The 12,962-nt window shown below is 40.5% G+C and overlaps 1 protein-coding gene across 1 annotated transcript; it reads right to left on the bottom strand.

Annotated features, from left to right (window-relative positions):
- Positions 1 to 10,923: 10,923 nt before the first annotated feature.
- Positions 10,924 to 12,582, bottom strand: MELLADRAFT_91900 (uncharacterized protein; the record flags this gene model as incomplete). The annotated part of the gene is made up of 4 exons (XM_007414849.1): positions 10,924 to 11,397; positions 11,459 to 12,345; positions 12,421 to 12,492; positions 12,567 to 12,582. The coding sequence occupies 4 exons, from the start codon at positions 12,580 to 12,582 to the stop codon at positions 10,924 to 10,926; spliced, it is 1,449 nt and encodes a 482-aa protein (XP_007414911.1).
- Positions 12,583 to 12,962: the final 380 nt, after the last annotated feature.

Here is a 12,962-nt window from a genome sequence, read left to right as displayed (position 1 = left end):
AGGCATACACGACGATCAAGTGTGGAGTTTTAACTGAATGCGGAGTAGTGGCGTTTTAAAATAGGTAAGGTTCTTCGGAATGAATTGAGTCGAAGTCGCATACAGCGTTAACTTGGAGTATCGATTGAGATTGAGTTTCAGTTGATGAGAAATAAAATCTCGGATTTTGGGTTTGAGAAAAAAAAAGTGTAAGGTTCCTGAGAACCTTCACTCGATACTACGGAACGGGACACTGTGAGACACAGCGAGAGGGTTTCTAGAACCCAAGAGACCTGATTTTATATTTCAATACCTAACAAGAACCCATCTGGTTCCGAAGGATGAAGGGAGATTTAATCAGTCCCGATATCTCTCCAACTATATGAACTAAACAAAGCTGAAAGTAAGAGAAGAAGAACTGAAAGCTTGACTGTACCTGGTTCCGAAGGATGAAGGGAGATTTAATCAGTCCCGATATCTCTAAGGAACCAGAACGTACAAAGAGAGAGAAACAAGAATATATAGTACTTGATGTTAAGTCTTAAGTGTTATGTCTAAGTGCATGATCACGTGTCTGTGTAATGACCAAAGGTCTTACAGTACCCCGCAATATTCTCAAAGCCAAGTTGATCCGTGTATTCAGAACACAAGTGCTACGTAAATATGGCCCATTTCATTGTCTTTGAGAGAATCAGAAGATATTCAATGTCAGTAATCCAGACCAGCTTGTAAAAAGGAAATGTCGACAAAACTAACCAAATACCTCATGTTTACACTTCCCTGGGCTTCATCGGTTTAGGAAGTAGGTCGATTTTCCGAGTTCATGCGTAAAGGTTCGAAACGGTCATTTGTCCCATGTGCAGATCGATTCGAAGCGGTCTAGCCTATGCTTTCTATGATGTTTCAACACCTTCTCACCTATCCTTCACGATCTCTTATTCGTTGTGTATGTCAAGATATGAAATGGTTTCTTTATTGATGGGTTTCCGGAGATACTATGATGTCAAACTTTCAAACTGGATGTATGTATCTATGCCTGTTATCTCTTGTGTATCTCTGGGCGACGCTGGGAGTTATTGATGGGTTTCCGGAGATACTATGATGTCAAACTTTCAAACTGGATGTATGTATCTATGCCTGTTATTTCTTGTGTATTTCTGGGCGACGCTGGGAGTTGCTCTTTCTATTGTATCATGTGGGTTATCTGGAGGCTGGATAGGGCCGTATTTTTCTGGAGTATGTACAAGGTTAAGTCTGTGCCGTACGGACAAAGAGTTACCCACCAAGAAGACAATGACTCCGGTAATGTGTTGTGGACGCAGCCATATCCAGTTTTAAGCGTAAGATTTGGAACATGCTGAGTGGTGTGAAAAACTCTCCACATCACCCTGACTACATGGAAGCACTTAATCCCAAGAGTGGCTATGTGCTGAGTCTCCAAGGGCAAGTTCGAACTTCAAAGTCAAGTTCGAACTTCGAAGCTTTATATGTTAAGGTCTCTTGAGGCTCGAAGCCCAGACCTCTGACACTCGAGCTTGAGATTCGAAGTTCGAAGTTCGAAGAGCTCAGATTCGAAGTTCAAAGAGCTCAAGACCAAGTTCAAATGGGCCTTGTACAGAAAAGCCCACGCTTTTTGTTTTTTGTGTCAAAGAAATAAGCAAGACAGAAAATTTTTCTGCAATTTTTGTGTCGATTCGAGACCAAATCGGTCCTACGCCGATTGCATCGGCTGCTTTTGGAATGCGTCGCTAAGATGCAACCGAAGTTGCCTCGCCAGCGAGATTGAATCGGGCATTCAGGGGATTGAATTGCGATTCAAACACCGACATGAAATCGAAAAAATGATTGAATCGGGACAAAAGGCCCGACATTTAGTTGCTCAGAGGGGATGCGATGCGATGATTGTATCGCACATTTGTTTTAGTCGGATGAGCGCTATACGAGTAGCCATCGGACCTGATCAGACTGAGGTTCAGTTGGCGGCCACCAATGCGGTTTGGGATCGGCGCTCAGTTTCATCAGTTGTGCCAAAGCGATCCTCAATCGGACTGCGGATCCCATCGGACAGTGAAGATGTGATTACACATCGCACAACAATTCTATCGCCCAATTTGGCCCCGACCCTGCTTCGGAACACCGTCCACGATGTGACATCGGAAGGGGCATTCCGACGTGAATTTCTTGGCGGTGTGATACTTGACTGCGATGAATCACACTGCCCTATGCTTTCCTAGAGAAATATTGATGAGATTGAAGTGCAAAGTAATGTTTCTCCGTAAAGATGAGTGAGATGATAGTATCTGACCTAGCTTCAGTATGTCAAACATAAGCACCACTTGTTCTGTAAGATGTAGTAAAACCAATGATGCTACCTGAAGAGAAGAGTTTGCAAATTCAATATGCGATGCCATCTTTGTTTCATGTCTATAACATATTCCACATGAAGATATCAAGCTCACCCAGTACAGTGATAATAATTGTGCTCTATCAACATATTGAGTTGGAAATTATCAAACATGTTATCCAGTCATTATGAAAAGATTATAGACAATGAAGATGTTTTGCTTACCGCTGACAACAACCTTTTTGATCAATGTGTAAACAAAATGGAATAGCTTAAAGGGTAGCCGACACAGCAGGCCAAATATCTCCAATAGTTGAAGATTTGATGAATTGTATCAGAGGTAGACTTTTGAATGGATCATGTAAAATTTGATCTCGCTTAAGCTTAAATCTTCTACCCAAGATTACTGATCCCAATCAAGCTTTTATCATTCTTCTTGCAAATTTGATATATATAAAGAGTTTGATGTGACTTTTTAAAAAAGGTCGATTGATGGTTGGAGGTCAAGGATTGAAATCCTGTTCAGAGGACTTGTTTGGTCAAATTAAGTCCTTGATGTAATTTGTTCAAATAACTTGTGATTCCCAAGTTTTGAGTTGTGTCCCCTACAAAACAAACAGATTGAAAGGAAGGATAAGTTTCATTTGAACACAATCTTCTAGTGATAATGGATGTAATCAATATTGAAGTGCTAAGAATTCGATGACATCCCAATTGAGACCCTAAAAACCAATCAAATTGTAAAAAGGTTAGCTACAATTTTTATAAACTCAAACAAAAACCAAAACCAAAAAAAACTTGAAACCTAATTCCTCACACACATTCACATTAATCTATCTTACACGAGACCAAATTGGACAAGATCGATTGAATTTGAGAGAATAATTTGATCAAGTTCTTGATGATGACCAGGTATGAAATTCATAAATTTGGCTTGATCCTCTGAATAATCTACCAAATCTACACTAACAGGTGTCTAATGAAAAATTTGAGGTTGTGGTTGATTCACATCAGCACCCGGTTCCATTAATCCAGCAGAATTATGAAGACGAAGTATTGATTGGTGTGGGTACAGTTGATGGTGTTGAACCTCATACTATTCTTTGGGCTGCTGTTGCTTCAAATCTTTGCTTAACTTGCCCTATTAGAACCCAGATTTGATTATCAGAAACATTTTTAAACTTGCAGTCAACCGCCCATTTCTTTAACCATAGACTATGGGTTTTAACTCACCAAGGTACTGTGATACCGGTGGATGATGGGTTCGATTGCTATTGGTCTGTATTATGTGGTTGACCTACAGCATTCAGGCTGGTACTGTCGATACAAAAGAATGACACCGATCAGTAAAATCGAATATACATTCAATAAAATGATATGATTGGCAGTTTACCTCTTCTATCAGATGTTGCACCATAATTTGATATTGGATGATATAAAACAAAAACAAAAATAAAGGACTTTAGTTACATAAACAAGGGTAGAGGTGAAGAAGAAGGAAAGAAAAAAGAACTCACAATTTGAAACTTGAAGTCGAGTCACAAGGGATCTACATCTATCAATCAATCAAAACCGAGCCGAGCGCGAAGACAGAGATATATGTGCTCTCCGTTTCCCTTTTGTGCTTTGTTTTGTTATTCAAAGAAGACTAAAATCATAACTTGTGATCGGTTCTTTGGTTTTTGAATTGTCATCTAAGTCAATCATATTCGTGCGGTATGAGTCGGTTTAAATTTGTCAATTAGCGATGTGATTGTCGGTCAAAGTGAGGACATGACGCAAAATGCACGGCTGGAACAGGGAAATTGACCTACATACAGTTAAGACTTATCAAGGGCCTAAGGGTTTAATCCAGTTTTGCCGAGAAGCACGGTTGTGCCTTTAGTTTTATGATGATACTGACAACTCCTGAACTGTTTTTGTACTCAAATGCATCGCATTTTGGAATTTTATATTGAATTGCTTGTAGTGGTTGTGATTAATAATTTACATCGCATGTACAGCGAGCGATGTAAAGGGCTGAGTCGCACAGATGCTAGTCATGCATTTGAATCTGAGCGATGTTACATCACATAAAGTTACATCACAAAGGATCCATGCGATGTGAAATCACAGCGCAATTGAATCACATGAACCCTTGCGATCCAACCTTGCATGCGATGTTGAATCACTTCCAGGACAACCTACTCAAAATCACATCCTTATTACATCACACAGCACGGATGTGATTGAACATCACAAGTCCCAGTGCTTTGTGCTGGTGCATACCACCATGCCATGTAAAAATGTTCCCGGTGCCTATCGATTTGGTTTTGGTCCAATTTCATGGAAATCTAGAAAACAATCAACTGTATCTCTCTCAAGTACCAAAGCTGAATATAAGGCAATGTTGGACTCATGTTGAGAGGGACTTTGGTTAAAGCATTTGCTGACTGAGCTAAACATTTGTCCTTCCTCAGCTATACCTTTACACATCGACAATGAGGGTGCTGAAGCTCTTGCAAAGAACCCAGAACACCACTCTCGAACCAAACACATCAACACACAATTCCACTTTTTCAGAGAATGTGTGAAGAATCAAGATGTACAAATACTTCACGTATCTCAATGGCTGCACCAACCCTTAACTCCTCCATCTTATTACTCATGCACCCAAAGACTCAAGTAGTTCCTACTATAAGATCCTGTGGGGATAACAACAAATTAGAGTGTGGCAAGCTACATTTTTCTGCTCAAATAGGTAGATGTAATCCCAATTCACTATGATAAATAAATAAATTCACGGATGTCACTGCCCAATGTTGTAAATGGCTAAGAACAGGTGTACCTAATAAAACAGTGCAAAACTTGAGCACTCTTCTCCTAGCTCTAAGGTAAGCAGACCTCTACAAACTAACCTAAAAACGTAACTACAAAGATAAAATTGAAGAAAGGAACACACTATCAAGATACTGATGGTTATAGGAATAAGATGAAAGATGTACCTAAAGGTTTGGAGAACATTATAAGAAGTGAGAAAACAAGAGGCAAGTACTAATACTTGAGGATATTGATCTGATGGAGTTCCAGATGTATAACATTGTTAGTGATCTACGTATGATGATAATGTTAGAAAACAACTTACTCTCTTCACAAAAGATAAGGAAAGAGAGTTAGATGGGGACAGACAGACTATACATATATTAACTTGATTAAGGAACAGGAACACATTGGGGATGAGCTCATCACCATGATTGATTGAGATATCTAATACGAGACAAGAACAAATAAAGAAGAGGAAACCAATAGCACTACTCTCATACTTTCACCATTGTTTACTTTGACCGCTGCTTGTGTAACACTTGTGTATTAATTGTCTATCAACAAATGTTTCATTATCATATGAGTTCTTCTGAATGCACATGAACTTCATTGACTCAAATTTCATAGCATTGGTATAAATATCACATGCAGAGCTGTAGGGTCACAAATGGTACCTAAGGCTATAGCCATGTGAAAATTAAATCATACTGTGTGAATTTGACCATGTTGAGTTACTGGTCATTGTCAAGTCACCAATATTCTGTCCACTTCAAAGTGAAACCGTAGCTCCATTTTTATACACCAGGACATCAATAAAAAATTATAAAACCAAACCTGCAATAAGAATGTAAGGATACCAACACTTGGTTAGATTAAACCATTAGAGCACATTAGAGCATTGCCTGTGCGCCGCCGGAAACATAAGGTTGACATGGAATTTCTGACAGAAACCCAAATTTAACTTGATGTGTCCAGCCAGGCGCGCTCCAGTGCGTCCAAGTAGTCCCACACCTGGCCACAGGAGTCAGCTCACATTTCCAAATCATTTGGAAACATAAGAATTTTTTGAGTTGTTGCTAGTTGAGACAGAAAATCCAGAAACCTTGGCTTCTCATACATTGGACACCCCAGCTTCACACACAGACCCTATTCAGGTACAGTGTGTGCTATCTTGTATGAAAACAAATCATATTTCCACCTCTTGATTGACCGAGAAAGCAACAGACACAAAAGATAAACTCACAATCTGTCAGCTTGGGACTTAAAAGTGGTGACTTCTAAGGTCTAAAGCTGAATGAATTTGATAAAAAAAGTTGGTTGGTTATCTTACGGGGCTTTGTGGTGAAAGATGTTTCACTATAAACTCGGGCTGTTGCTATTTGCAGCCCACATGAAATCCATGTAGGCGCTGTCCAAATTACGCCTACACGGTTGTTTTCCGCCAAAAAGCGCCTACATTTATGATGTAGGCGCTTTTTCCTTTTTCAAATGACGCCTACAGGCCGAAAAACCAATGTAGGCGTCATTTGTGTACGCCTACATTCTAAAAATAAAATGTAGGCACTTTTTTTGAGCGCCTACATTGTTTTTTCCATGTAGGTGCTTAAGTTAGTTATAAGGGTCTTATACATGTGTGAATACAAATCTATAAGGGTGCTGGTATTAATATATAAGGGTGTTGGTATTAAATTATAAGGGTGGTGAGATTAATTATAAGGGTGGTGAGATTAATTATAAGGGTGGTGAGATTAATTATAAGGGTGGTGAGATTAATTATAAGGGTGTTGGAATTAAATCATAAGGGTGTTGGAATTAAATCATAAGGGTGTTGGAATTAAATTATAAGGGTGTTGGTATTAACATATGTAGGCGCACAAAAATTACGCCTACAGTCAAAAAAAAAAGATGTAGGCACATTTTCGTGACGCCTACACAATGTAGGCGCTTCAAATTTACGCCTACATTTTATTTTTAGAATGTAGGTGTAGATAAATGACGCCTACATTGGTTTTTCAGCCTGTAGGCACAGTGACATTTTACTAGGCACTGGCAGGCCAGTGAGTACCGTCACCTCAAGCCAATCTCAAATCAATCTCAAGCCGATCTCAAAACAATCTCAAGCCAATCTCAAAACAATATCAAAACAATATCAAAACCATTTCAAGCCAATATCAAAGTCTGGGCTGTAATAACAGCCAAACAAGCTTCCATTCTGAACTCAAATAAACTTTAGCTGCATATCCACACATGAAGCTGTCAGAATAATTGGAAGGTTTGAGTAATCATCAGACACAACACCATTATTATGACCAAATACCCTTCTCAGACCCTTCCACAGACTTATGCAAAGCTGAAATTCACAGCTTGTGAGCTCATTCCTTGACCAACTTGAGAGTTTCCTGAACCATCACTAAGTGAATAGGTATTGGGCAGACACCGCTTGTTGGTGTCCCAAGCTGCAGTTTGAATTCGATTCAATCCAAAAGTGACTGGGTATCAGCTACTGCTCAAAAGATATCAAAGCCAGCAATTTTTATTTTCCATGTTTTTGGAAGAAAAAAAAGCTGGGTGGCGTGCCAATAAGAGCAGCATCCCTCATGAGGCTACTCACGTACCAGCATATGAACACTCGTTCGGCCAAACAAGCAGCCTGTTCATTCCTGTCACATGGATCCCCTGGGTAGCTCAATAAAATGAATCAGGTGATTCTGTGACATCTATTTGGCAGAACTCTCAAGACCTTTTGGGATATAGTATTGAAGATGAGTGAGCTTAATTTTCACTGTGACCCTTAGCTTTGAAATTTTTCAAAGCAAATAACAAGGAATCATGCTGAGCTTTGGACTACTGTGCGTTTCAGATACCCTCTGAAGAAATGTTGCTGAAGTGGTGGGCAGTTGGGCTGCTAAGTCTCTGCCAAATGCTGAGCTTTTGGGATCAAGTGTGATCAACTCACTTGATCCCATTACAGTGCTTCTTATTCAGATTTTGCATAGCTATGTTGGACATATTCATTTCATGTTGAATTTGATTTCCAAAAACACCTGGAGACCTTGGGTGCAGTCTCAAATTTTTGTTGGGATCAATTGGTCCAAGTTTCCAATAAAGTTGGGTCAAAGAAAAAAAAATATAGAATTTCTTTTGGCCCAGTCATACATATATTTTCAGACCAACCTTATACAACAACATCTTCTTTTGAAACAGGGGAGCAAATTTAATCTACCAGCTCAGAAATAGCTTGCAATGCGTCATCAAGTCGTGAGGTGTTGCTTGTGATCCCTAAGCTCAATTTTTCCAGGTCACCACATCTCCCCAAAAACTCACCATCATAACAGTTTTCAGGCAGATTGCCACATACTTTGGCTAAGGGATTGATCTTGTTGCCCACCTCACGTCTAGTATCAAACCTCCTAGCTGCTAGAGTTCTCAACTTCACATTGGCTTGATGATTATATGAAAGCTCATCAATCTTATGAAGCCACTCTCCATACCTGATACTGCGCCACTCTGGCCGTATTGAGCGTTGCTGTCCTTGACCATCATCCTCAGTATCCGAACAACAGGTAATGTCAGGCAGGAGGTTGATGAAGTCCTTGAGGTATGCATTGATGGTAGCTTGACGGTATATGCACAGCTGTTAAATGTTTCAGTACTTTGATTGAGACTTGACAAGTTGTCAAAATGATCTGATGCTTACATCTCGTCGCTTCCTGCTGCGCTCCCTGTGAGGGTAGAGGACTTAATTGAGGACTCTATGCTCACTAAATGGGTCAAGTAGGGTAGTATTATTTTTATGTATAATGTTTATATTTCAATTATAATGTAATTACAATAAAAATAAGACTAAGAAGAGAAGAGGAAAGGGGAAAGGCTGGTCTGTTTGGATAAATCCAGACAGACTACAGTTAAGAGACTCCTGAAGAGGAGGTTTGTAATTATAATATATAAAGGTTATAATTAATGAAGGATGGATCCCACAGTCCTTCCTTTAATCTTTTAAGTAACAGATTAAAGAGTGAAATAAGGTCACTACACTGGTTGTTCTTAAAGTCACCAACTTATGGTTGTTCTTAAGGTCACCAGCCTGAAAGTACTTGTATGTAGGTCACTAGCCTTGGGTTGTTGGAAGGTCACCAACCTAAAATAGTTCCTACTTGGGGGAAGTAGAGGATCCAGAAGGAGTGAAGATATTACTTACTTTTAATCAAGGAACAGATTAAAGTAATGAAGATATCACTAGTCTTATATTTATAAGACTCTTGATGTTACTTCAGTAGAACTTTAATGGTTCTTAAAAGTGGTGTGTAATAATTGCTTGGGGGAAATCTCTGAAGGCTGAGAGAGAGGAGGTTTATATACTCTTCTCTCCAAACCTAACTGTGGTGATATTTGCTTATATCACTACTGTGGTTTTAGGGTTTAATTATTACTATTAGTTATGGTTATCATTAATGCTACATAATTACATATACCTGTTATGTATATTATGTAGTATAAGCATTTTAACTCTTGACACTGAGTTATGAGATGTAAATAATGTTTTATTACATATTACATATGATTTTACATGTACTTGTATATGTAATTAATGTTTATATGTATTTTATTCCATGTTACATGTGTTTTATAAGCTATGTGTACATGTAATCAGTTTTTTAAAACGTGGTTATCTATGTTACAAGTTAGTCTTTGGGTACATACATATGTACCCAGGGCTGACACTCCCGCTGTGCCATTTTCTCTGGTGTGTCAAACTCATTCTTCCATTCTTCAATCCGTCCAATGAGCCACCGAGTAACAATACCAATATAAATAACTTCCTTCTTCCATTCAACATTCAGTCCAAACCTTTGAAATGCAGATGCCCTTCTTGCAAACATCCAATGCTTTACCGTAAAGAAAATCATGACTTGATTCCATGCAGCGTCTTCACCTTCCTCAGCTTCCCAATCAAACGTAAATGGGCCTTCAATTCTTTTGTTGCCCATATCAGTGTGCAGAAGAGCCCTGAAAACACTCCAGTCCAATGGATTAGGGTGATTCTCAGAGCTGTAGTTGACAAAGACTGAGTGGTCGTTGATGATGTCTTCCTTCGTTAGAGGTGGTAGTGACATTATTTGGTTGTCAGTTGGAGGGTCAGGGAAATGTCGATGATTCTTGGTGTGGCCCAGCAGGAATCGTGTGAACTCAGCAAGGGATTTGCAGGTTGGGCTGTTTGAGTTTGGTAGTATGCGGGCAAAGGCACGGTTTTTTGCTTTTCGACTTTTGGGTGGGGCACCATTGGCCCACCCTGGGGCAGAGGATTGTGCCGAGGATGCTGGGGATAATGTAACCTCGTCAATTTCAGTGGATTGGGAAATAAAATGAGGCAAAGGTCTTACCCATGGTTATCTTTCAGTGGTCACAATTGTGGTGAAAACTTAATCAATACTCTGATTGGATGATGGAAAGCGTGAAAGTGCAGAGTATCTTGATATGTTGCTTGGCCGAATGTGGGTCAACTGACGGGTACGGTGATGTGAAACTGGGCAAAGTTCACTCAGGTTAAGCTATCTGCTTGGTCCCTATGATTACATATGTGGCTGTCACAATTTGTGAAATCTCATGTGACACATGTGGCAATGGTCCTCATGTGTCACATGAGGTTTCCTCATGTATCTTGTGGTGCTTTACATGTGGTTTGAAATGAGGTGGGAACTCATTTAGGCAATTTATGGATGAAGATTGTAGAAGAAATCTTTTGCATATAAGATAACAAAAAAACACCACTGATCACATGACAAAATGGTTGACATCATTCAGGAAGAAATGGTCATTGTGTTGCCTTTTCCCAGCTTCTGTCTCAAAAGCTCAATAGCAGTTTGGAGATCAACTGGAGTGTCTGACAACCCCAAACTATCTATGGTTATCTCATCAATCCCTTCAGTCAATATCTCTGGCTTGATGAGGCATCTGGGAAGTGTCTTAGGAGGAAGTTGATCTTCAGGTTCAGGAACATTAGGTGAATATCCTCCTCTAGACTGGAAAAATTCAATCAACTTGTCTTTTTGTTTTTTGGTGCCCTCCCTTTGGGGAGCTGCAGCATTGGCCAGTTGAATCAATTCATCAAGCTGAGGTGTCCGCCAGTTGAGCTTGATCTTCCTCAACTTGCCAGGCTTCTCTGGATCCATTTCGGTCTCAGAATGAACCTCTTGAGAGTTGAGGAGGACTTTTATTGGCCCAGCAAAGTGACGCAAGTAGGGCTCAACCGCTGCTGCCCTCTTTTCACAAAGCTAAATGATGTGCCAGTCAGTATGAGTGCTTGGGCAAATGGGGAATAGTTGAGCATGTTACCTTTTTCCTGATGCCTTTCAAAGCTACTTTCTCCCTCTCAGTAAGTTTCTTCTTAACCAGTTTGTCACTTCCTCCAGGTGTAGACACCAGCTTCTTTTCCTTCTCTTCATCTTGAAAGACTCTGCGCTTGTTGGTAATCCAGCGAAAGAGGATATCCCTTGTTTCAAGGGGAACATCAATACTAGTGTCGATTGGAAATCCAGCCGGTACGGCTCGAGCATTATAAACATCCAACCAGCTGGTAACTAAGGTGTCCAACATAGCCATGTTCCAAGGAGTTGTAGTGGGGCTGGTCCATTGGAAGGTGATAGACGAAAAGCCACTTTGGCGGAACTTTACTTCAGCATTTGATAAGCGGGTTGCATCGTAAGTGGTGACTGAGGCAGTAGCGTGGGCTACTCGAGAGGAAAATTTGGGTGGTGGATTGGTTTTGCTGAACATTAGAACAGCTTCCTTTGATATTTTAATTCGCATCTGATGCTTGACAGCCTCATTTGCTGATGGGTTCCTCGCAAAGGCCACATCCATCTTCTGCTGAATATTAACTTCTAAATATTGAGTCCGTTTTGAAGCATATTCGGCCCAGTGTTCGACCTCTTCAGCAGTTGGTTCAGGAGGCAGGTGACGTTGGAGTAGAACAGCAGCAGTGATCTTAGGAGAGGTACGATGGCTGGCTTGTCGAGGAAGACCCATTAAGGCCCTAGCCCACTCTTGTACAGCAGAGGTAAGGCCTACGAGCTTGATACTGTCGGTGGGCTCCTTCCTAGCACACTGTTCGTCAGCTTCTAGTTTTCGCTGTTGCTGTCTCTTATGGGCCTCCCGCTCCTTGGCCATTCGTAGAGCCACACGTTGCTCAAAAGTGAGTCCGCGTTCGTCGTCTGGTTGACCTGTGGGAAGGGTGATGTGATATTTCAGTTCAATGTTGTAAATACAAAATTGAGTTGAGAGAGGCCTTGACCTACCATGTATTTGATCCATGATGGGATCATTTTCTTGGCCTGCACCTCCGCCAGCTCCTGGCTCGGTGCTAATGTCTGCCGTATGTGAGAGATATTAGCTATGATTTGATGTTCATGTCATATCATTAGGTTGGGATGCATTCACATACCTGACGATCCTTCCATTGGTGGAAAATGCGGAAGAAAAGGTTGATTTGAAAAAGTGTATATCCAGAGGGTATGATCAGACTGATCTGTTCAAAATATGAATATGTAATGCAAGAAGCAAATTTAGTAGGTGATGTGGATGGCAGGAATTTTGACCAGGCGGAATATGTTAAAAGTTGTTGGTTGGGAGGCAGAGACACCTGGGGGCAGAGGAATTGGTTTTGTAAAGGGTTAGAATTCATCCCTGAGACCCACTTGAATTTGCAGAAGGTTTGCAAACTCAAGTGGGACTCCGCAGAAAATTGCCCACTCAATGAAGAGTGGCAAATGCCTGGAGGAGGCCAGTGTGTTACACTTGGTAGGCACTGGCTGCATAGGGGCTTGGTAGAACACTCTTG

This window comes from Melampsora larici-populina (genome assembly GCF_000204055.1).
Source record: "Melampsora larici-populina 98AG31 unplaced genomic scaffold MELLAscaffold_46, whole genome shotgun sequence".
Lineage (NCBI taxonomy): Eukaryota > Fungi > Basidiomycota > Pucciniomycetes > Pucciniales > Melampsoraceae > Melampsora > Melampsora laricis-populina.
The sequence above is the reverse complement of the archived record's forward strand: the minus strand, read 5'-3'. Positions and strand labels throughout refer to the sequence as shown.